Source organism: Sinocyclocheilus rhinocerous, unplaced genomic scaffold (assembly GCF_001515625.1).
Source record: "Sinocyclocheilus rhinocerous isolate Xijiao unplaced genomic scaffold, SAMN03320098_v1.1 scaffold317, whole genome shotgun sequence".
NCBI lineage: Eukaryota > Metazoa > Chordata > Actinopteri > Cypriniformes > Cyprinidae > Sinocyclocheilus > Sinocyclocheilus rhinocerous.
The window spans coordinates 296,662-323,680 of NW_015633534.1; the positions used below are offsets into that span (position 1 = coordinate 296,662).

At 37.0% G+C, this 27,019-nt stretch overlaps 1 protein-coding gene across 1 annotated transcript; it reads left to right on the forward strand.

The window, feature by feature from the left end:
* The first annotated feature begins 269 nt into the window (after positions 1–269).
* Positions 270–20,661, forward strand: LOC107744240 (long-chain fatty acid transport protein 4-like). The gene is made up of 13 exons (XM_016557769.1): positions 270–646; positions 3,628–3,789; positions 7,050–7,444; positions 9,907–10,065; positions 10,800–10,869; positions 11,000–11,091; positions 11,364–11,473; positions 12,749–12,958; positions 13,257–13,383; positions 16,210–16,347; positions 16,438–16,602; positions 18,944–19,090; positions 20,482–20,661. The coding sequence occupies exons 2-13, from the start codon at positions 3,629–3,631 to the stop codon at positions 20,637–20,639; spliced, it is 1,932 nt and encodes a 643-aa protein (XP_016413255.1). The 5' UTR covers positions 270–646; position 3,628; the 3' UTR covers positions 20,640–20,661.
* The last annotated feature ends 6,358 nt before the right edge of the window (positions 20,662–27,019 follow it).

Here is a 27,019-nt window from a genome sequence, read left to right on the forward strand (position 1 = left end):
TATAATTTCAGAGCATTAATTTAAAGTAAAAAGGCCTGCCTCTTAACACGTTTGAATTGCCATATACATTATATAATTTTAATATACACAAACAGCTGTTTTTGCATTTACAATGGCCAGCAGATGGGCAGATATCTGACAATAGCCCTCCTTCTCCTCCATCATGCCTCAAGGTCCTGCGGAGCTGCTTTGCGACTACCGGGTGGAAACTGCCCTGATGATTCGCTAGCTGGGCCATATTTCCTTGACCGGACTTTAAGACCCGCCTTTCCTGAGCGAAACGGCAGAGCTCCGAGAACGCGATTGGTTCAAAGAGCTGTCAATCACTGTGTGCACACAGCACCGGCGAATAGAGAGGAGGCGGGCTGAAGTAAGAAAATTATAAGGTCATTGGAATTACCAGCGCTACAAGCCATCGTTACAATGAAGCGATAAAAGATAAGAATGAAAAAATGAAATAAACAGGAGCAAAGTCTACCGAAGACGCCGCGGTTATTAGGTAAAAGGCAGGCGTGTGGCCGTTACACACCGGCGCGCGTGAATCCGCGGAGGTTTCGCTTAAGCCGATCAAGGTGGGATCGTACGGGACAGGTTCCCCTTCTGCCATAAAACACAGGTTATTGTGAACACGGACACCGATACCGAGGTATTTCCCAGAACACAGACACCTACATTTCAAATATTTTAGCCATTGTCCATTTCCGGAATCTCCTGTATCATTAATCGTCATGATCGCAGCTGCCAGCTAAAGATGCATTTACCGGTTTTTACAGTAGCATCAGCATACACTGTGTCTTGCTTATGTTGGCTAATGGATGCGGTACATATGGGACAGTTTAATTGGGGGGGATGAGATGCCAGATATTCGCACTGGGCTTTTCAATATAAAACACGGACAGCAAATAACGCAGCGCAACCAAGCCTGATGATATAACGTTGCAGTTTACGCTTGATCGTGTAAACACATTATATAATGTAATGCGTGAATTCCTTATAATGTATCTTGTGATTGTAACAGAAGAGTGAACCTCAGTGTGCTGCAGTGCTGTAGGGATGTCCGATTCGTGAACGACTCGTTTTTTTTAATCGGATCTTTTCAACCGAGTCAATAAATGGACTGAGCGATGCGTTGACGAATCGGTTCGAGCGGTTCTGGATTCAACAACTGACCGACTCATTGAACTGACAGTCTCCTTTTGAACATTTTTGACTTACAATGAGCCTAAAACAGCAGACATTTCAATAGCAGAAATACTACAGATAAAAGTATTTGATATATTTTGCCACTTAATCAACACCGCTTTATCAACTCACATTCTATATAGACAGTTGTTTATAATATATTAAAATATTTTCAACTTGGAGATTTGGAGAACAATTTTTGTATTGTTTACTGTAAATGCAAGTTATATTTGTGTTCTAAGCACCGCGAGGTGATGTAATGGCGTAAAAGAATCTCTGAATCGGTGTTTTGAATCCGTTCTTTGAAACGAACTGTTCAAAAGAGCCGATTCGCGCAAATGAGTCATTACAGTGCTGTATAGCCAATGTGCTCGCTCAGATTTCCGGGCTCTGCGGTAACCCTCGCCTGATGATGATGATGATGATGGCTCTTCTGCATTGCTTTAATATCCATCCGCACCCACAGCCCGTCTATCATTATGTTTGAAGGATTGAACAGACATTGCTCCGCGGGGCGGGTGGATTCTCTCCAGCATCCCTCACTCAGGATCAGGATGGACAGGCGCACATTGTAGGATTTCCCTGCTGCGGCGGAAGCGTTCGACAGTGCGACGATGATGACGATGTGTAACCATAATTTCTGTCAATGTGTGAAATGGCGTATAATCTATAGGTGCATCAGACCGGGGCTATTTGTCACACCTTTACGCCAGTGAATATTTTACGGAGTAGGATGATTAATAGAAATTCTGTCTAGACACACCGTGAAGTGTTGTCTACAAGATGCATAATATATATATAGATATATATATTTCACAGATATACAGTTCATTTAACACACTTTGATTTACTAAAATGTGTTAAATTAACTTGTTCTTACTATGTGGCATAAGCTGTCACAATGAGAAGCTTTAATGGCTTTTCAGCTAAATTTGAACAATAAGACAATTATACAACACCAAAAACAGTTCATAAAACTAAAAATTGACGGACACTATCAGAAAGCAGAAATTTGTAAATTAATAAACTATATAATTATTAAGCTGTCTGCATAACAATTCAGAATAAATATATATTCATTATATGTGACCCTGGACCACAAAACCAGTCAAAAAGGTAAATTTTTTTGAAATTGAGATTTATACATCATCTGAAATCTGAATAAATAAGCTTTCCATTGATGTATGGTTTGTTAGGATAGGACAATATTTGGCCGAGATACAAAATCAGGAATCTTGAGAGTGCAAAAAAATCTAAATATTGAGAAAATCGCAAATTATGTCCAAATGAAGCATTCTTAGCAATGCATATTATTAATCAAAAATTAAGGTTTTATATATTTATGGTTGGAAATTTACTAAATATCTTAATGGAACATGATCTTTACTTAATATCCTAATGATTTTTGGTATAAAAAAAAATCGATAATTTTGACCCATACAGTGTTTGTTTTTTTGGCTAATGCTACAAATATGAAGAATGTATTTCAGAGTGTTTTGCAACCTGCTATATATTAACTGCTATAGCAAGTATATTACAATATTATACATTTTTGTTCTGAGAAAATGTTCTCAAAAATTAAGATAATATTTGACCTAGATGTTTGAAACCAATATGGAAAACCCACAGTTGTCTAATTGTCCTTTTGACTCAAAATCTTATAGTTACTGTGATAAAACCCTTGTGACAACTAGCCCCGGTCTCCCCTATATAGGTGTACTTAGGGATCATGTGATACTTCTCTGCCTTCAGATGAACTGTTAGAAAGAATAGTACAGCTCAAATAGCTCTGTTGCCTTCCGTCACTGACATTCAATCCACCCTAGTTACTTTACAGGTGTTTTTAGTGCCAAAGAAGGCCTAGAAACGCTTCAGTGCGTTTTAATATAAAGGAGCATTTTAATAATTAACATTTTAAGTTCTTGTCAATGCTTGATCATCTGTATCCATCTACAGTGCACATCAGAGATACAAAAACACATTCACAGTCAGTCAGGGTTATCCTCCGTTTATATATCTAACGATAACCTTCATACGTATAATATATAAAAAATGAAAAAAATAAAAGCAGCATTAAACTAAATATCTCAATTTAAAAAATAAAAAACACATTTTGAAAGTTACAGCGTCTGACTGACTTTTCTTCCAGATGATAAAAGTACTCTGGACTGCTGTACCTTTAACATACATTCACAAGGTCAATTACATTAATCTTGTCTTGATATGATTAAGAGACTTATCTTGTGTTAATCTCTCAGAGTTTTGCATATCAGCCCTTGTAATTATCAGGTTTATAATGATTATATTAAAACTTTTATTAATGAACAACATCTTTTTTTATATCACACAGGTCAAACGAAATGTAAATGCAATAGTCCAGTGTTAAGAAACGATGTTGAAGTTGTGAGGTGATGGTGTGTGAATGATAGTGTTTGTGTGTGTTAGGATGTTGCGGTTGGCGTGCTCCACGGCCCTTCTCTTCGTGCTCAGGCTGTTCGTCGGCCTGTCCTGGTTCCAGGTTCTGCCATCCATTTCCATTTTCTTCCTGGGTTCTGGAGGATGGAAGTCCTTACATGTGTTTTCAAAGACCATATACCGCGATTTGCAGTAAGTTTATATGCTACTACAATATCCTTTTTATACTTTATAGTGTATGTGTATACTGTATATATATATATATATATATATATATATATATATATATATACACAGTATATACTTTTTTATGTACTTCACTACATTCTCTACAAGTCATCAAAATCTTTAAAAAATACAGAAACACAATATGAAAATAAGGAATATAAGGGACCAAAAATGTCAAATTAAAATAAATCCAAAATATCCTCTATTTTAGCTTTCCACCCTTTGTTTACATTCCAGCTCTGCACATTCTGGAAATTTTCTCTACCAAATTCCTGGGATGTGCATCCTGGGATGATTTTTAAACAGTGTCCCATATGTATCATGTCAGAGCTAATTATATGTCATATTTTATTGAACTGTAATATTTTTACAGAGATTTTTTTTATGTTTTAATCAAGTGAATCCAAATTTAGTTTTAGGGTGCTTTCACACTAGGACTTTTGGTGCGCACCCCGGTTCGATTGACGTCAGAGTTCGGTTCGTTTGGATGATGTGAACGCTGTCTTTCGAACTCGGGTGCGCACCCGCGAACCGTACCCGAGTCCGCTTAAAAAGGGGGGTCTGGGGTCTCCGGTACAGCATAATGTGAACGCTGTTTTCCGCGCACCCACGAACCGTACCCGAGGCAGCTTAAAAAGGGTGGTCTGGGGTACGGTTCAAGTGAACTCCGGTACAGTTCGCTGCTGATGTGAACGCAATCGTACCAAATCGCGGAAGTGAAGCGCTATTAATGACGTATTATTTGATTTAAAAAAAAAATTTTTTTTAATTTGAAAATGTGTGTTTGTGTGTGTTTTTCACTCACTTTCCTGACGAGCGTGACTGACGCGCTGCAAACAGAGAGCTGTATATCTCATTTCTGTTCGTCTTCAGCGTTCTTAAGAGCATTTGTAGTACATTCGTAAGACAGACGTAAGTGTCGTTATGTACCGAAGCTTTGGAAACAAAACCAACGTTTCAAAAACATAAATATCTAAAAGTGAAGAGAGTAATGTTATTGCCGCCTTCTCCCGCGCCGTCATTACTAAGCAACGGGGTAAACAGCTGCTGGCTTGATGACGCAAACGAACCGCGGTTCGGACCCAAATAAAATAATATGAACCGAACGCAGTCCAGCGGGGGCAGGGGGAGGGGGGAGCAATCGAACTCGGGTTCGGACCAGGCACGCGAACCAAGTGTGAAAGCACCCTTAGATGTTTTAGGGAAATGGGTCTTAAATATCTTAAATTCCTATTTTAAATTCCATAAATTCAGTACAAGCTGGACGCTTGGTTTTCCTTCACTATCTAGTCCAACTCATTTCTTAAAAAATTGTAAAGATATTTGTATGTAGGTACTTCATGTTTTTGTCTACTATACATCAAAACACACAAAAAATAATGTAATAGCTGATGTAACAACTTTCTATGCTATAGAAATGAAACTCATATCATGCCAAATTAAGTAAATGCATTAAAGTAAAATATTAAATATCTAGTTGTTTTTTTAAATGCATGCAATATTTAATTTTGCTCAGTAATGTATTAATTGACAGTCCTTATACACTGATAAAGAAGTTTATGAATGTAATCTGATTTATGTTTATAGATGTGGTTTTGTGAATAATGATCACGTAATACATTTACCTGGGCCCTTTCAATGAGGCTGAACAGTTCCTCAGCGAACACAAGCGCACATTCCGGTATTATGAGCTGAGTGTCTGTTGAAATGGGTTTCTGGGCTGTTCCTGGCAGGTTCAGCTTGTGTTTCCTCAAAGACAGTAGGTTTTGAAATGTGAATTGAGTAATCTGAAGCATGATTGCTAAGCATCTTAAGACTTTGAGGAATTTCTTTTAAGTCAAAAGTGAACTTCTCTGTTTGCTGTTGCAAAACCTCAGCTAGCAATCGGAGTTTTGTCACTGGTGGAGATTCAGTCTCCAGGTCCTGGAGGTGTGGGTTTATCGTATCAGCCGCACAGATTACTCCGTAAGAGCCTGGATTGGAGGACGGAGGCTTTTAGGGTAGCTGTTAATGGACGTAAGGACTCTTAAGGGTCAGGGATCAGTGCTTTTAGCAGAGTGACAGTGTTTGTGTTTGCTCGAACACCACACTAACTACTTCCTGCCACTTACAGATTTGTTATTTGTCACTGAAGAAAGAAGTTGATGAGGCTAGAATCGCCACCATTACCATTAAACAGATGATTATACGCAATAACCTGCACAATGGTTTAAAGTACACCAGCGGTCAAAAGTTTGAAATAATCAAGATTACTTTACTTAAAGGGGTCATATGATGCTGCTAAAAAGAACATTATGAAAAAAAAAAGAGTCTCCTATGCTAACCAGGCTGAATTTATTTGATCAAAATACAGTAAAAACAGTCATGTAAAATATTATTACATAAAAAATATGTAATAATTTAATCATGTAAAAATTTGAATATATAATGTAATTTATTCCTGTGATGTAAAACTGAATTTTCAGCATCATTGCTCCAGTCTTCAATGTCACATGATCCTTCAGAAATCATAATAATATGCTGATTTGCTGCTCAGGAAACATACATTATTATTATCAGTGCTTATCATTATACATTTTCTACTGCATAAATTTAGAAACCATCATACTTGCCCCAACTTTTAAATGTTGATTTAAGATTGTAAGAATGTAAGATTATTTTTATTCAGGAAGGACACAATACTTTTTTTTTTTTTTTAAAGGTAAATACATTCATAATGTTACATTGATTTCTGTTTTAAATAAATTTACTTTCTATTCATCAAAGAATCCTGAAAAAGTTTCCACAAAAACATTAAGTTTTAGTTTTCAACATTAATTATAATAAGAATCCTTATTAATAATTGAGCACCAATAATAATTAATAATGACTGAGCAAATCAGCATATTTAAATGATTTCTGAAGGGTCATGTGACCGGAGTAATGATGCTGAAAATTCAGCTTTGCTATCACAGGAATAAATGACATTTTACAACATATTCAAATGGAAAACTGTTATTTTAAATAGTAATAATATTTCACAATATTCCCATTATAGCAGCCTTGGTGAGCAGAACAGACTTCTTTCAAAACCATTGTAAAAGCATCAGAATTATTCCAAAAATTTGACCGGTGGACTAATTATTTTAAATGAAACGTTTACTCAAAACTCAGATGTTTTAAAGAATTTGCCCAGAATAAACCATCATAATCATAATGTCATATCACAATGTGTTCTTTTGCAGTGCAGCCAGTGTGTTGCTGAGGGTAAAACTGAATGTCAAAAAGCACCTCCGTGAGCGCAACACCGTTCCCAAACTTTTTGCCAAGTCTGTCAAGAAATACGGTGACAAGACGGCTCTGATTTTTGAAGGAACGGGCGAGAAATGGAGCTTCAAGGAGCTTGACGACTACTCCAACCGCGTGGCTAACCTTCTGCTTCAGAGGGGCTTCACGGAGGGCGACGTGATCGCTCTGTTCATGGAGAACCACTCTCAGTACGTGGGGCTCTGGCTGGGAATGGCAAAGATCGGAGTGGAGGCAGCTCTCATCAACTTCAACCTGAGACTGGAGGCTCTGGTGCACTGTGTCAACATCTCCAGCGCCAAAGCAGTGGTGTTCGGCAGTGAGCTGACAGATGGTGAGAAGAGATTTGACAGTCATCAGTGATGAGGAAACTACTATGAAACTGTGACTTCCCAAGCACAGTCAAACCATGCTTTTGAAGAAGTATTTATCTATGCTACAAACTACTAACAGACCTTACCTAACTATTTTTAGGCTGTTTACAGGGGAAATATATTTTTTAAATGTTTAACTTTCAGATGCAATATTTGTCAATGGCAAGCAATGAAATGAACTGCATAAACAAACAAATTCACTAAAATCAAACTTCCCTTATGAAAATGAACCATGGTTTTACTACAAATAAAACCAAAAATCCATGGTTACTATAGTTAAACTAAGTATATAGTTACAGTAACCATAGTTTAACCATGGTATTTGTAGTAAAACTGGTTATTATACCAATGGTAATCAATATGCCAAAAAAACATGGTAACTACATTTTTACTATAATAAAACTATGGTTAATTTTCATAAGGGTTGGTCTACATTGCTACTTGTTGGGAAAATGAAGTTATTTCTTCAACATATTTCCTGAAAGATGAATGTGTAAAATGTCTGGAAATGAATCTTTTTTTAACCATCCAAGCAAACTGATTCGGTAAAATGAATCAAACTTCTCAGTGCTACCTCAAGTAGCATTTTGTCATTCTCCATTACTGTTTGTTGGGAAAATTAGGTCATTTCTCAAAAATAATTCCACAGATTATTTCCTGAAAATGAAGATGTAAAATGTCTGCACTGGGAATGAATTTGACCTCTTTTTTGTACCATCCAAACAAACCGATTCACTAAAACGAATCATAATACTCAACACTTTAGAAATGTATCAAAGTATCAGTGTAGCATTTTGTCATTCTACATTACTGTTTGTTGGGGAAATTAAGTAATATCTGGAACATATTTCCACAAATTATTTCCTAAAAATGAAGATGTAAAATGTCTGCACTGGGAATGAATTTGCCCCCTTTTTATAAACCATCCAAACAAATTGATTCACTAAAATGAATCAAAATACAATATCTGCTCAACATTTTAAAAATGCGCAAGTAATGTCGAAATTTGTCATTCTACATTGCTATTTGTTGGGAAAATTAAAGGGATAGTTCACCCAAAAATGAAAATTTGATGTTTATCTGCTTACCCCCAGGGCATCCAAGATGTAGGTGACTTTGTTTCTTCAGTAGAACACAAACTGAGATTTTTAACTCAAACCGCTGCAGTCTGTCAGTCTTATAATGGAATCACAGCTTTGAGAGTCAAAAAAACATACTCAAACAAAACCAAATTAAACCCTGCGGCTCATGACGATACATTGATTAATATCTGGAAAATATTTTCACGAAATATTTCCTCAAAAATTAAATTTGCGTTTTCTGCACTTTTTTTTTTTTAACCGTCCAAGCAAACTTCTTCATTAAAATTAATCAGGCTACTCAACTCTACAGCTTTGCTTGTTGGGAATGGTAGATTGTTTCTGGAAAACCTACACTTTTTTTTTTTTAAGAAAAAAATAAATAAAACAAAACGATTATGTTAGTAGCATTTTTAGTTAAAGGGGTCATATGATGCTTTTTTAAAGATCATTATTTTGTGTATTTGGTGTAACAGAATATGTTGACATGCTTTAATGGCTCTCTCGCTCGCTCGCTCGCGCGCACAAACACACACACACACACGATGCGCAAAACTCCGCATTTGAACAGTCAATAGCAAATACCCTTTAATGGCCAACACTGGTCATTACAATATGGGGCATTATCATTTTGTGATCATTATGTACCAGAAGGGATTCAGGAAATTTCTGGATCTGTGAAAAAAAAAAATTTCAGAGGCAGATCAAGTTATATTTTAAGTAAAAAAAAAAGAAAGAAAAAAAGTCTGACTTTGTCATCTTTTTTTTCTTTTTTTTTTTTTTTTTTTTTTTTTTGTGTTCGCTGATGCGTCTTGCACCATGAAACCAAAATATGTAATAGGAGGGTAAATAGTGTGATTTCATGTTGATTTTAGACAAGGATTTATTTTTTGATCTGTTGGCTCAATATAGTCTCGATTAAGGCAGCAGTTCAGAAGTGTTGCAATGACACACTGCAGAAAGCAAATAAGGAAGTGGCACTTGGACAAAGACGAGAGTGTGTACTCTAGAGAAATGAATGAGTAGCGCAGAGTTCAGATTTATTATGGCCAGAGGTGACTGCGTGTAACTCATAGTGAAATAACCTCACTGCACCAAAGAGGATTCATACCAGAGGTCACGAACGACAGCGAAATCCTAATGAAATCGAGTTTGCTAGTCGTCTCTTAAGTAATTGGAAACTGACTCATAAAGCATGCCATGTTGAGTCAGCTACGTTTCTTATTGATTTCACATTTCCGGCCGTTTGTTCGTCCTGTGCTTTCTTCTAGACTAATTTTGTTACATTATTTGTCTCTGTGATGGTTACTTCATCTATTTCTCCCGCTCTTTCACTGTCTCAGCGATGTGTGAGGTGCACAGCTCCATGGGAAAGACTGTTAAGCTCCTCTGCTCTGGAGAATGGGACCCCAAACGGGTTCCTGATGGGACGGAGCATCTCGAGCCACTGCTGGAGGCGACCTCTACAAACCAGCCCAGACAACCAGATCGCAGCTTCACAGGCAAGACAGTCAGACACAGAGTTATTTGAACATTTAAAACAAAAATACAAAAATATAAAATTATATATCACTATGAACTCATTCTAGTCATTCTATGTAATGAAATATTGTATTGCAATTATCCGTTTTTTAAAACCTTTCATTTTTTTCTTTATGCTGAATGTCTATTATTATTATGACATTTTTAAAAAGACATTCAAACCTTTTTCAAGGAATTTTGAAAATCTGGCATTGAATTGGGCCTGAATATTTCCTGTAAGGGTTATTATAGTTAACTAATACCAAAACCATAAAAAAAAGCATTTTTGTTTCTTGAAATAAAATAACATTTAACTGAAAAAAAACAAAAAAATTCAACTTAAACTTTTTTCACATCTAGTTGCCAAGGCAGTATTTCTCATTTTCATTTAGTTTGTCCAAAACTAAAATTGAAATAAAAGTTAATACAAATTCTAGAGAAATATTTTTAAAACTAAAAAAGTTATTAAAACTTTAATTCAACTTAAAATGAAAACAAAATCTAAAAATAAAGACAATCTTTTTATTAATCATAAACAGAGAGTGACAGTCAGGCAACAATAAAATATTAATAAAAACTATAATAGTAGCTCAATGATACTAAAATAATACTTTTGTTTTTTTATTTATTTAACTTTTAAAAAGACCTTTAAAGGATGTTAAAAATCACATGAACAATTAGATTCTTGATAGTTTTTCTTCTTCTTTGCCTCCAGATCGCCTCTTTTACATTTACACGTCGGGGACCACTGGAATGCCCAAAGCTGCTATTGTTGTACACAGTCGGTAAGTGTGTGAGAATGTTCATTTCTCCATTTCTCACAGTCTCTCCTTCCCTGCTTTCTCCTTCATTTTTCTCTCTCAATGAATCAAGCTCCCAGTTTTTCACCCCGTCTTTCCTGCGTTCCTCCCTCAGGTATTACCGCATGGCTGCCTTGGTGTACTATGGTTTCAGAATGAAGTCTGAGGATGTGCTTTATGACTGTTTACCACTTTACCACTCAGCTGGTACATCACTGAACACAGGCTTCTCTACACCTTCTTCATATGTGCATTTCCTGTCACAGAGTTTGGTTCAGGCTACTTCCTGTGTGACAGTTTTGTGGTTTGTTTCGATGGATGTCTACATAAGGTCCTATGACTTGTCCAGTGCTCTTTTAAGAAAAACAGCTTAGTTTGTTTTATGTTTTCTTATTTAAGCATACGTTGGCGTGTGCGAGTCTTTAATCTGTAAGTAATCGGTAGGTTTGTTCTGAGCTCGGTGCTGTTCTCTCTGGCAGGTAACATAGTGGGAGTTGGACAGTGTCTGATCCATGGAATGACTGTAGTGATCAGGAAGAAGTTCAGCGCATCAAAGTTCTGGGATGACTGTATCAAATACAACTGCACAGTGAGTAATGGAATTTATGTTATTATGGAATATACAAGAATTCAGTTTGTCTATATAGTTCTTCAGTTTGTGCTGGGTGAATATACAGCTTTAAAAAAAAACAACAACATTTTTTTATAGTTTTATTCAGAGAGGACGCATTAAATTGGTCAGACATTTATAATGCTACAAAAGATGCTGGTGTTTTGAACTTTCATTTCATCAAAGAATCTTGAAAATATGCATCACGATTTCCCCTAAAATATAAAGAAGCACAATTGTTTTTTACATTGATAATAAACAGAAATTGTTCTTGAGCAGCAAATCAGCATATTAGAATGATTTCTGAAGGATCATGTGACACTGAAGACTGGAGTAATGATGCTAAAAATTCAGCTTTAGCATCATAGGAGTAAATTACATTTTAAAATATTCAAATAAAATTTTTTTATTGTAATATTTAACAGTATTACTGTTTTACTGATATTTGTATCAAGTAAATGCAGCACTTTTTCAAAAACATTTAAAAATCATATCGACCTGAAACTTTTGAACAATAATGTGTATAATTGTTTATATTTATTTAATATGGCATCTATTAATTTTTTCTATATACTCTTTTATTGTTTTTTGTTTTTTTGTGTTGTGTGTGTGTGTGTGTGTGTGTGTGTGTACCATGGTATTTCTGAAATATGCTGGAGTACCATGCAAAGACATGAAAACAAAGAGTGAAAAATTTAAGGGGGTCTGAATACTTTCCGTACCCACTGTATATATGTTTACTTTATATGTTTAAGTTATGTTTAATTTTTTTATATTTATATGTTATATGTTATTAATGTATTACATATATTTATAATAGTAAACTGCAGTATTTACTATATACATTTTAATACAACTTATTGTGGCATGTTTTCCACTGGAACATCAATAAACATTTTAGTGAGTGAGGATGCAAACAAATAACTGATTCACAGAAATGAATAAAACTCTACCAGCATTTTTGTCACTGAGTTTTGCTCATACTCATGAGTCATAACATAAGACCTACTGACATGGTCTTTCAAGGCTAAATAGAGCAGATCATTCAAATCATTGCAATTTTGCATAATTTTATATGGCAAACAAAACCATATTCAATATATTGTGCATTCAGTAAATATCCCCAGGACTTTCAGGCCTCTGCTTTGATGTTATAGTTGTGTGATTGCAAATTATGTTATTAATATTAATGTTCTGCATGGAAATGGAGCTTAAAGGGAGTTTTGAAAACTGATATTTGATTTTATGTCTCAGATCGTGCAGTACATTGGCGAGATCTGCCGCTATCTGCTTAATCAGCCGAAGAAGGACACCGAGCACCAACACAAGGTCCGCATGGCCCTCGGTAACGGCCTTCGTCAGTCCATCTGGGAGGAATTCACCACCCGCTTCAACGTCCCACAGATCGCAGAGTTCTACGGCGCCACCGAGTGCAACTGTAGCCTGGGCAACTTCGATAACAAGGTCTGCCCTGACAAAAGCGCACTTTAGATGGAGTGTCTGTCAACAGCCTTTATGAGTAACACAGTTGTAAACCTCTACAATAGTGGATAATGCATATGGAAAAGGATACATACGCAGCAATTTGATTGTGTGTTACCATAAATTTTATGAGGACATCTACAAGATGTTCAGTAATCAAGCACAGGTGGTTATGGGCTATTTAAGGTGCTGATGGAAATGCTGTGACTGGTTTAATTTGCTCAGTAGTATTTAATTTTGAAGAGTGGAAGGTGGTTGTAACATGTTGTTTCGACTGCAGACGGGTGCCTGTGGATTCAATAGCCGGATCCTGCCCTACTTTTACCCCATCCGCTTAGTCAAGGTGGACGAGGAGACCATGGAGCTCATCAGAGGACCTGATGGAGTCTGTATCCCGTGTGGTCCAGGTACAGTACTCCCTCACACTCATGCCAAGCACAAAGGCTTGAATTGATGAATAACTCATATAAGGGGTGTGCAATATACCGGTAGACATGATTAACCGGTAGAAATTTGTCACCAGTAGAGATTTTGGACTATCTTCTCTATCACGGTTACAGGCTCATGTGACATTGTTGTTCTACGTGGTCATGAAAACACATGTTTTTAAGCATTGCGGTTTAAAAACAAGTGATTTTTAAGCCACTGAAACGCAATCAGCAGCAAAAGAGAAATAATTTTGCCAAATGTGCGCTAGGGTTGGGAACCGAACTCGGTACTTTTAAGGGTACCGACCGAATTGTGTCGGTACTACAGAGTACCGATTCACGTTAAATCAATCGGTGCCAAATTTCGGTATCTGAGAACGCATCTGGGCGCATACACTACAGAGAGAGAAAGAGAGACCCTGTGACGTTGACGACATGAACACAAAAACTTAATCTCCAGAGCTGCTGTGAGAGTCCATTTCATTTGAGAGAACTAGCATCATCATACTGTATACACACAGAAACTTCATGGCAATCTGTCATAATAAAAGTACGGTTTAACATGTAACAGAAATATATTACTCTTGTATTACTTTTGTACATCATTTGATTTTCAGAAAAATTAAAACAGGGCCCTATTGTTCAATATGTTGAAATTGAGACTTTTGGATGTATTTTTTCACTGAAATAAATGTTTTTGTAATTACACAGAGAATAAAGTACCGAAAAAAGGTACCGTTGGGTACCTGCTCCGAAATTCAGGTGCCGATACCGGTACCGTACCGGTTAAAATGTAAACGGTACCCAACCCTAATGTGCGCACTTTCTGAGAGACTGTTTCCGAGCGCTGTCAGAGAGGTGCACACACGTGAAGACAGTGCTCTCAGAGCTCAGGAGTATTGAGTTATTTTTTCCCGCTTTATAGGCCTTGAATGGTTAACTACACACACTTGTATGTGTCAAAATGCCCGTCTTTGCAAGTATCCTCATAAACGCAGCAATTTAGGTCTTTAGTGAAAGCAAACCGCTGAGAAAGAAAACACATGTGTAACGGTAGATTGGCAGCTCTTAAAGTGACAGCAGTCTAATATTCCTGCTGTCTGTCATTCATATTAATCAAACAGCAAAATTGAAAATCTATATTTTATTTACACAGTGAAGAATATGCAGTGTTTTATACATTTGATTACTTTACGCAATGTATGCATTTCTTATTTGTTCTACTGTAGTTTGTAGTTTTGTCCTATTGCTTGCAGTTAGTTACTTATTCTTGTTTAATCGCTGACTGATTACTTGTCTTCAGTGAGCTTGAGTTTTTTTTTGTTTTTTTTGTTTTTTTAGGCTAGTATCATAAAGATCTTAATATCATAAAGCAAAAATAGCTATATTGTGATATATATATCGTTACCATGAAATAAAATGACTCATATTGTGATATAAGTTTTTTGTCGAATCGCCCAACTCATATTAATGAACAAATTAATAAATAATAATGAATTATACAACTACAGTAAGTCTATTCAGCCGTAACCGTATACATACAGTATACTATTGTATAGCAAAACTCAACTGCCTGATTATGTAATTGAAAAATTATTTATTATATCATCAACAAATTTCAGATGTCAACTGCTTAACTGCTTGTATAGTTGGAAATGTTAATTACAGTATCGCTCAGCTCTAACATGCTAAATGCGACTATAAGGCATGAAGATATTAAGATAAACATTAACGTCAGGATTTTCTGTAAATCTGCTTTGAAACAATGTGTATTGTTAAAAGTATTATATAAATAAATTTAAAGAATTTTTACAGGCAAGAAAATTGATAATTAGTGGTCGACCAATAGAGATTTTTCGTTGGCAAATGCTGATTTCTTAGAGAGCAGGCATCCAGATACTAAGCCAATATATGATATTATTTTAAAATAAATGATAATACTTGCTGCAAAGAAATTTTAAAATGACTTTGCTTGAAATAGTTTGGAAATTAATAATTTGAACTTGATAACAAATAAACCTGTAAAGTAAACAACTTTAAACAAAGGTAGCAACTTCTTAATCCAATTATATCTTTCACAAAAAAAAAAAAAAACATTGCAACCAACAGTGCACTTAGTAATCTGGTCTGTAAGACTGTAAGTCACTGGGAAACCTATTTTCTCAAATGATAAAATTTTTCCATACAGTACATATAATTTATTAAACAGAACTGTGAAATAAAAACAGTAAACGAATGAATTAGAGCTCCTGTACTTAAAGCCCGCATGAAATCAAAATCGACTTTATTTACTTTATTAGCGCACATTGCTAGTCTTGATGTGAACAATTACTCCGTGCAAGTTAATCCGCTGAAAAAAAAAGTTTGTCATGGTAATCTTTAATCAAAATCTGAACATTTGCTTCCGCTCTGGAATGGCATTTCTTTTCTGATGACGTCAGTTTGACGGTTCGGGCAGAATGTCCTTAAACACATCCATCCAACCGTTAGGTTGCTATGAGTGAGAGACAGAGAGGAGGAGGAGCGCAAACATAAATCCCCGCCCTCTATTCAATATTCCGTTTCAGCTGGAAATACGTCACTACACTGAAATAAAGTCGACTGCAAATTCCAGTTCGCGTGGATTTTAAGCATTCAGGCACTGACTTTCTTAGTGCTATCATAATAAAAGTCAAACAGAAAATCTCATCAGCCAATGCAAATAGTTAAAAAATTATATATTGGCCTTAATTATGTTTCTCTTTTGACCACTATAGAAAGTGCAAAAATCTTATTTAAAATCCATTTCCTTATTTTGTTTCTCAGGAGAACCTGGTCAGTTGGTTGGCCGAATCATTCAAAACGACCCTCTCAGACGATTTGACGGCTACGTCAATCAATCAGCCACTAATAAAAAGGTCGCTCACGATGTCTTCAAAAAAGGAGATAGTGCCTATCTCTCAGGTATCGTATTTGAAAATGCTCTACACAAGCGCACACTTACTTCCATATGCTCAGTTAGATAATAGCAGTTGTTGGCTTCTCCTCTCTCAGGGGACGTGCTGGTGATGGACGACTACGGCTACATGTATTTCAAAGACCGCACAGGAGACACGTTCCGCTGGAAAGGAGAGAACGTCTCCACCACTGAGGTGGAGGGAACGCTGAGCCGCCTGCTGGACATGAAAGATGTGGTGGTGTATGGAGTGGAGGTGCCAGGTAATCACACATTTCTCATCTTTTCTGTTTTTCTGTTTGTCCTTCTAGTAACACTTTAGTATAGGGACCAATGCTCACTATTAACTAGTTGCTCATTAACATGCCTATTATTAACATACTGGCTGTTTATTAGTGCTTATAAAGCACTTATTCTGCATGACCATTTTATACATCCTACCCAACAGTGTTAATTTCGTTGACAAATAATTTTCGTCAACGACATTTTTTTCACTGACGACAACGAGACGATAACGAACTAAAACTATTTTTGAATGACAAAAACTATGACGTAAATCTATTAACATTTTCGTCAACGAATAAAAACGAGACGAAAATTTTAGGGAGGGACGATTTGGGAAGAGATTCATTCAGAACGAATCTGCTGCGTGGTTCGGAGGATAGATGCGTACATATGAACCGGCGGGACATGAGCTAACATACACTTGCTGTACGTCGCATAAAACGTTAAAAAATGTCAATATGTGGGAGTAAGAGAAGAGCAGACATATGGATAAATCTGACGACGCAAGAGAGAACTCAATTCAGTTCGGTTTCCTGAGCACAGACACTAAAGGATACACACGGAAAGCTCGTCTCACAGTGCGCGAGTACTCTTTTGCGTCGCATGAACGGAGAATTACACACAAAATTATGTCGAATTGTCCGTTTTGACGAGTATTCACGTAAACAGTTGATTTATACTAAACATTGTCGGTTATAGGCTAACAACTGTTGAGAAGCAGCTGCACCATGCGCATGCGTCGTTTCCTTGACGCGGAAGCAAACGCATGCGTTGTGAGACTGTCCACAATGGCAGCTCGTCGCTGGACATGGGATGAGGAGTAGAAGAATTGTTGAATAAAGTTGTTATTTTTGTTTTCTTTGCACACAAAAACGATTGAACCCCTGATGTCACATGGACTGTTTTACCGATGTTCTTGCTACGTTTCTGTGCGTTGCTGTCTATGGAGGATCAGAGAGCTCTCGGATTACATCCAAAATATCTTAATTTGTGTTCCGAAGATGAACGGAGGTCTTACAGGTTTGGAATGACATGAGGGTGAGTAATTAATGACAGAATTTTCATTTTTGGGTGAACTATCCCTTTAACAACTACCTTAATAACTATTAATAAGCAGAAAATTAGCAGTTTTTTGAGGCAGAAGTCGTAGTTAATGGTTTGTTAATAGCGAGAATTAACTCGCTTAAAATAAAGTGTGACCGTCCTTCTCTATATTTATTTTCCCACCAATCACATTTCGTCCCGTATAAGAAAATCTCATAAGGGACTATATTTTCAAGTGGAAGGAAAATAAACCTCAGCAGTGGTTTTGTGCTGAATTTTGGCGATTATCTCGCTTATTACATGGCTAATTGACAAACTTAACTGCGCACAATAAGGTCTAAGATTCAAGTTGAAATTGTGACAGTAAAGAGTGCGCAGAGTGTTTTGGTTTTTTTTGGTGGTAAACTGTTCCTTTAAGTGTTTTGACTCTCATGACGTAGTATCATGAATCATCGGGTGCCCAGCCAGTGTGTGGAGAGGAGAATAATTAATTTAAACAAAGCTGACTGCAGCAGCTCCTGAAGGATTCTGGGAATGCACAGCCAAACAAAGTCTTCTCTTGGCCTGGCTCCGGTTTTGCTTACACTAGATCTATAAAGCAATCGCAGCAGAGTGCTGAATATAGCTCGGTACATTTGAGACTGCCGACTGAACAATACACTCTCACCTTCAGAACAATGTGATCAGCAGATCTGGAGTTGTGGGTCTGTAACATATAGATATGTGTGTATATCATTCGCTGATAACCATCGAAATGTTTTAAGGGTCTACATGCAAATCGATAAACCGACAACACAAGAAAACTGTTTATGTGAGATTTTGAAATCATTAGGGTTTTCTATAGCCTTGACGTTAGCATAAACAGACAACAGTAGATGGCATCAAAGAGAAAACGAGCTGCAGAGGATTTTACTCAAATAGCTGCTTTAGCGCCTCTTGTGGCAATACTGAGAATGCAATGTGTAGCTAGAAGCTGCACAGCAAAACACAACTCCTTTTTATAATAATAAAAACCTTTTCTTTGGAGTAGCAGTGCAGTAATGTAAAACATCACTGTTTCTCTTCCTGTATGCAGTAGTTCATAGATCTCTGTCCTTGGAAAAGTGACATATGACCTGGCGAGGCAATGATCTCCTTAGGCAGTTTATTTTAATTCATGGTGACTCACTATCTCTTTATGCTTATAGGCTTGGATTATGCCGTCTAGCTTCTTCTGAGGTTGATTACAGGACCTGAGGTTGCCATTGTGTGATGCATGTGGATGTTTTTCCTCAGGTGCTGAAGGCAAGGCAGGGATGGCAGCCATAGCAGACCCGGACCACAGCACAGACCTGGCGAAGTTTAGCCGGGACCTGGAGAAGGCCCTGCCGCCCTATGCCCGGCCTGTCTTTCTGCGCTTCCTACCAGAAGTGAACAAAACAGGTGAGATATCGCACGCTTAACTCAGAGAGGTAAAGTCACAGTAACAATCCTAAAAATGTCAATGTTCAGAGTACTTCTAGGCTCAATCAAGTTATTTATTCACCAGTAACTTATTGCCGCTTTACATTCTGCCTTAAATGATGCAACACGTCATTGCTGCCATATCTATTGTTCCTATAAAAGCATTTAAAGAGCTGTTTCTCAGCCATTTTCAAGACACCATTAAATATAATGAGGGTTCACGCAGGTCCTTAAAGTTGAAACATTTCTCAAATTTAGTTTGTCCAAATTTAAGATCATAAAAAGTCTTAAATTTTTTATAAATAGTGTAGCAAAATTCCTAAATATTTTAGGAGGTATGAAAAAACGGAATCATGATACAGTATGGCGTAATGTGTCTATTAAACTTCAAAACTGGTCTGTTATTTAATTAAATAAATGTGAGGCACTGCAAGTTTCAAAGTAAAAACAGGCTCAAGAGTTTCAGAGCAGTGAATACCACACATGTATTCCAAGCGATTGCTTATTGGGCTACTATGGATGAATTATGGCAATGTTTGCGTTATGGTCTTTATATTATCATATGTTATAGATGGTTGTAAGAGTTCATATTTTATCTGATCTTTTTGAATGATCAGCTGGAAGAAGTAAAGCATAGACATTTTAAATGTAAAGTCCTGTGTATTTCTGGCATGTTTACCATTAAAAGTCCTACATTATGCAGAATTTGCTGCAATCTTTTCTGGATATTATTGGGATTATTGTTACACAATAAACTGTATCTGGCATTTAATTCAATCTTGTCGTAGAAAGGAAAGAATAAGAACATTTTCAATATATAGAGTTTACTAGTAGCAACTCTCTGTTTATTGCCTTTCTTTAAACATATTCTTATTGTGTCAGCAAAATCCAATTTTAGTCAACTTCTAATCCATATGTATTGATAGTATTGAAGTAAACTATTCTGATGTATTTTGAGGTTGTATAGGTTTGTTCTACATAGACATACAGAGTATTAATTTTATTTCTGCAGGTCTTATATTTTCATTTCTAAACCTCTGCAGATACTCTGTAAACACGAATGAACGTTTTGTATTGTACTGTACTGTATCTTATTTATGGAACCTTTAACTTGACATGACATAAGTTATATTGCACCATCTCCTCATTTTAGGGCAGCCTTTCTCTGACATGTTCAGGGTTGAATTAAATTTGACAATTGGGGAAGATATACAGTCTAAGGCTTTATCAAAATCTGAAGTTTGAAAAAAAAAATCACTGAATGAATTATTTTTATATGCACCCTTGAACTACAGATAATTGAGTCAAAAATGTGCAGTACACCAATGCATGACATAAAAATACAAGTTTGCCGTTTTGTTTTTTTTCAGGGACTTTCAAATTCCAGAAGACAGACATGCGACGGGAGGGATTCGATCCCAGCGTCGTCTCTGACAAACTCTACTTCCTGGACTGCACTAAGGGACAGTATGTGGAGCTGAATGTAGAGCTCCATCGCAGCATCGTCTCAGGAAAGCAGAAATTATGAGACTACTGCCAACCTCCACCTGTTCCCTCATCACCCCACCTTCAGCAGCCCTCAAACCCCGCCCCCTCATCACTCCGCCCTTCATTATCTCAGCAAACACAGCAAGGGGCCGCAGGAACGCATTCTGGTTGTGTATTCAAATCCCCGTCGATTCATTCTCACAGTCCACCTCTCTTACGACCCAGACGGGACTGAGGTGGCATTCAGCCAGGCGGCCATCTTGAAAACAAAAAAAATGCGAAAAAATTAAGCAATTTAGCAAGCAAGAATACAAAAAACAAACAGCAAGGAAAGGCACAAGGACCAAACACAGGTCTGTCAAATGGTAAAGCTTTCCTTTTGCCTCAGCTGCACAATGCTCGCCTGCCTACAGGATTCGGGACTGACAAGTTCGTTTTGACGGTTTTGACAAGCGACTGCCGTCATGAATGCGCCCTCAAGCCCTGACCAAAACCACAAGGATCGACGTGCAATACAAACACAGCACTGGCTGTGCACTTGCCAGCTGCCATGACTTGAACAACGCTGTTTATTTAACATGCACCAAATATATTTAAGTTGTAGAATAGCTCATCATCTATATACAAGTCATGCCGCGTTGAAGACGTCCATGATTGCACTGCTACTGTATCCATTGTACCTCTCCAGACGTTTAGTATGCAGCGTCAGCATGGAAGCAGATTTTAACGATCAGCCCGGTGCAACATTGTGCAGACTGGGCTTCATGGGTTTGCTTCGTTTTGCTAGACGTGAAGACCGTTAAGTTCCCAACAAGGAATCTCTACAGGACACTGTAGCGGAGTTTGCATAGAGGCGAATGACAGTAGTGTAATTCTCTGGTGCTAAAGAACGAACATCTGTCTGCATAGTGGTGCCAGACCTGAAAGGGAAGAGAGCGGAAGCAGAGGAGAAGGAAGGGAAAGCGATATAGGCTATTTGTCATCAGAGTTCTAGTTTTTCTTTCAGCAGCATGAATGATTGACGCAAACAGAGCACTGTGCCTTACTGTCAGGTCACCAGATAGTGTTATTGCCCTCATCCTGCATCATCATTACACTGACCCTAGACGTCTCTTCCATGTCTCTTAGACAGCTAGCTTATTTTCTAGACCTTGCTTGTACTCCCTTCCCATCATGCAAAGTGTCCAGCACTACGTCTGTGGGCATCCCTTCCGTTCCATGTGTATTTTGCTCGATCTCCTTTTGCGAACCTTCCTGTTCTCCCTCGTCCACTGACAGCTGATTATTTATTTATATATCGTAGCAAGTATTTAAGTGTGTGTGCACGTGTGACGAGACGATTTTGTGTGACAGCACTTGAATTTCTCCAAGTCACTGTTTTGGCCACTATATATTAACGTACAGCACAGATGTGGGAAAACAGAGAACTGTTTTAACCTTATTTGGGTGAATCTCTCCAAAAATCTAATTTACATTATCATAATAAGAAAAATCTAATTCTCTGAACCATAATGAAAAAAAAACTCATTTTCATTACCATAATAATAATAAAATCCTCATTCTCATTACAATAATGGCAATAAAATCCTCATTCTCATTACTGTAATGACGATAACATCTAATTTTCACTACTGTAATAACACATTTAATTTGCATTACTGTAACGACAATAAAATCTCATTTTCATTACCATAATGACAAAAAATCAAGTTCACGTTATTGTAATGATAATAAAATATCATTCTCATTACCATATTGACAAACAAAATCCTCGTTCTCATTGCAGTAATGAGACAAAAAATCACTTATTCATTAGAATTAGCATAAATTAAACTCCGTAAAACAGTAAAAAAAAAAGGAATTAATTTATTCATTCAAAATGTATACATTGTTCATTTTTTTCATTTGGGATGAAGTGAGATTTACTCAAATAGCTGTACGTGTGATTTAGACTTCAATTGATACTCGAAGGGTTAGTTCACCCAAAAATGAAAATTCTGTCATTAATTACTCACCCTCATGTCGTTCTAAACTCATTCTCACAGTCCACCTCTCTTACGACCCAGACGGGACTGAGGTGGCATTCAGCCAGGCGGCCATCTTGAAAACAAAAAAAATGCGAAAAAATTAAGCAATTTAGCAAGCAAGAATACAAAAAACAAACAGCAAGGAAAGGCACAAGGACCAAACACAGGTCTGTCAAATGGTAAAGCTTTCCTTTTGCCTCAGCTGCACAATGCTCGCCTGCCTACAGGATTCGGGACTGACAAGTTCGTTTTGACGGTTTTGACAAGCGACTGCCGTCATGAATGCGCCCTCAAGCCCTGACCAAAACCACAAGGATCGACGTGCAATACAAACACAGCACTGGCTGTGCACTTGCCAGCTGCCATGACTTGAACAACGCTGTTTATTTAACATGCACCAAATATATTTAAGTTGTAGAATAGCTCATCATCTATATACAAGTCATGCCGCGTTGAAGACGTCCATGATTGCACTGCTACTGTATCCATTGTACCTCTCCAGACGTTTAGTATGCAGCGTCAGCATGGAAGCAGATTTTAACGATCAGCCCGGTGCAACATTGTGCAGACTGGGCTTCATGGGTTTGCTTCGTTTTGCTAGACGTGAAGACCGTTAAGTTCCCAACAAGGAATCTCTACAGGACACTGTAGCGGAGTTTGCATAGAGGCGAATGACAGTAGTGTAATTCTCTGGTGCTAAAGAACGAACATCTGTCTGCATAGTGGTGCCAGACCTGAAAGGGAAGAGAGCGGAAGCAGAGGAGAAGGAAGGGAAAGCGATATAGGCTATTTGTCATCAGAGTTCTAGTTTTTCTTTCAGCAGCATGAATGATTGACGCAAACAGAGCACTGTGCCTTACTGTCAGGTCACCAGATAGTGTTATTGCCCTCATCCTGCATCATCATTACACTGACCCTAGACGTCTCTTCCATGTCTCTTAGACAGCTAGCTTATTTTCTAGACCTTGCTTGTACTCCCTTCCCATCATGCAAAGTGTCCAGCACTACATCTGTGGGCATCCCTTCCGTTCCATGTGTATTTTGCTCGATCTCCTTTTGCGAACCTTCCTGTTCTCCCTCGTCCACTGACAGCTGATTATTTATTTATATATCGTAGCAAGTATTTACGTGTGTGTGCACGTGTGACAGCACTTGATTTTCTCCAAGTCACTGTTTTGGCCACTATATATTAACGTACAGCACAGATGTGGGAAAACAGAGAACTGTTTTAACCTTATTTGGGTGAATCTCTCCAAAAATCTAATTTACATTATCATAATAAGAAAAATCTAATTCTCTGAACCATAATGAAAAAAAAACTCATTTTCATTACCATAATAATAATAAAATCCTCATTCTCATTACAATAATGGCAATAAAATCCTCATTCTCATTACTGTAATGACGATAACATCTAATTTTCACTACTGTAATAACACATTTAATTTGCATTACTGTAACGACAATAAAATCTCATTTTCATTACCATAATGACAAAAAATCAAGTTCACATTACTGTAATGATAATAAAATATCATTCTCATTACCATAATGACAAACAAAATCCTCGTTCTCATTGCAGTAATGAGAAAAAAAATCACTTATTCATTAGAATTAGCATAAATTAAACTCCGTAAAACAGTAAAAAAAAAAAGGAATTAATTTATTCATTCAAAATGTATACATTGTTCATTTTTTTTATTTGGGATGAAGTGAGATTTACTCAAATAGCTGTACGTGTGATTTAGACTTCAATTGATACTCGAAGGGTTAGTTCACCCAAAAATGAAAATTCTGTCATTAATTACTCACCCTCATGTCGTTCTAAACCCGTAAGACCTTCGTTCATCTTCGGAACACAAATTAAGATATTTTGGATAAAATCCGAGAGCTCTCTGACCCTCCCATAGACAGCAAGGATCCATATGCTGTTCTGTGTCAGCTGCGTCACATGGATACATTGTTTTCATTCAGATCAAAGCGCAAACGTATCAATGTAGAAAACGTATCAATGTGACGCAGCTGACACAGAACAGCAAACGCTGTTTACGTATGTGATACTCTCCAAAATGGCACCAGGGTGACGCGGAGGAGACGAATTGTTGAATAAAGTCGTTGTTTATTTTTCCTTTGCGTACCAAAAGTATTCTCGTAGCTTCGTAAAATTACAGTTGAACCCCTGATGTCACGTAGATTATTTTACCGATGTCCTTAAACGTTTCTGGACCTTGATCATGTAAGGATCCTTGCTGTCTATGCAGGGTCAGAGAGCTCTCAGAATGCATCAAAAATATCTTAATTTGTGTTCCGAAGATGAACGGAGGTCTTACGGGTTTGGAACGACATGAGGGTTGAGTAGTTAATGACAGAATTTTCATTTTTGGGTGAACTGTCCCTTTAAAAGCAGTAGTGATGTCATTGGTTAGTCAGCCAATCAGATGCAGTTGTCTCCATCAATACCTGTTCCTGTTTTTATTTTGTTGTTTGCCCTTTCCTTTATCACTTGCATTTTTTTGTAATTTTGTAAAAGAATGATGTCTAATGATTTGTTGTGGGTTAAGCTTTATTTCTCCGTTAATCTTGTTTGTTTTTGTTTTTTGGGGGTTTTGTTCTGGGTGTGTGAAAGAGAGGGAAAGCACATCTTATGCGCTGAGTTATATGTTAGACACAATATGACGTCTGAAATCTGCTCTACAGACATTTCTTTCTCTCGTGATAGTGTGTGTTAGAGTTTGTGTCCAATGACAGCAAGAATCCTCACCACGAGGCTTTTGCTGAGGCCTCTCTTGATTATCTCTCCCAGTTAAAGGCATAGTTCAACCCAAAATGAATCCCCTCATGTCTTTCCAAACCTGAATGCTGATCATTTTTAGTGGAACAAAACAACTGTCCGATTCTGAAATGGACAAAAAAAAATCCAGGTGACTTTTTCCAAGTCCTCTGAAGCCATATGATACTTTTATGTGAGAAGAAGAGCAGAATTTTTTGTTTGTGTTTCTGTTACTGCAGCTTTCAAATGTCCTTCTCCATTTCACATATTTATAAAAGCAGTGTCACATTGACAACAGACCTGGTGTAATAAAAGCGTTTCAAAAGGCGAGGAAGATAATCAGTCAATTTCAACTTGAAACCTTGAATTTCAGTCATTTTTTTTTCCTTTTTAGAATTTTCATGAAGATTCTTCTGTGTTCCAAAAAAATAAATAAAATAAAATCACACAGGTTTGGAATAACATAAAAGTGAGTAATGATGACAAAGTTTTAATTTTTGGCTAAACAATCTTTTTAAAGTCGCGTAAAAAGACACACACTTGCAGACACACACAAACAACCTTCAATTTCAGTAATGTGTTTTGACAGAAATTTCTGCTTTTTAATTTAATGTCTTTCTTCATATATTGTAAAGGCGTTAGCGATGTGAAATGCAAAACCAGTGCTGTGAATAATTTTTGTATTTATTTATTTTTTTAAATACTTAGAGAATTTCCACTGTATCGTAAAAAACTGTCCGTTTTCTGTTTTAGTCCCAACTTCAACGTTTCAAAGGATTGGTTTGTGTGTGCAAGTGTGTGTCTGGTTTTTTAGTGTTTATTTTCTCTCTATAAATGATGCGACACTCCCGTTATCAGCGTTGTTGTTCTCATGTCTGTCCACTAGATTGCGCTCATTCAGGAGATAAACGTTCCCTCCTGGTGCATAGAATGGCTGAGTTGCCATCCAAAATTGTGTTCATGTTTTCACTGATAATTATTTTATGAGGGATATCTAATGTTTTATATTCAACTTATTATTTACTGTGGATTTTCTTTTATTTGCTTTGTCAATATAGCTTTAAAGCTACAAAGGACCATTTTCAAGTAACATAACTTGTGTTTTTTATCTTGTTTTATTGAGCACCAAAGCCAATGTATTTAGTTAGTTAAGGAGGAAAACTGACCCTTTTTTCCTCAGTTTTGTTTATAAATTGTACCGATTTGTCACCCTTCTGAAAAGACTGATCATAAATGCACTTTTATTTTGTCTATTTCTGTTCAGTACTCAGGAACAACATGCAGAGGCAGATGAGAGAAGGGAAACTATGAGTGAGCCGGCGGGGGGTGTGTGTGTGTGTGTGTGTGTGTGTGTTGATGTAGAGGTGTGTGAGGTGTGCCGCGTCACACTGAGGTCCTCTCGTCTTAAAGACTAGCTGTAAATCATGCTCTTTCAAAACAATGGCACCCAAGAATCAATATTAATAAAAAAAATATATTAATTCTCTGTAGTTGCTTCTGTTTGTTTACTTTATTGCGTCTAAAATATAGAAACATTTATGACTTTGTGGGATGGAAATTGTAATATTTGTAAGTTTCAAACATGGTACCTTCAATGAATGGTCTCTCTGTTAGGTGTGTGTT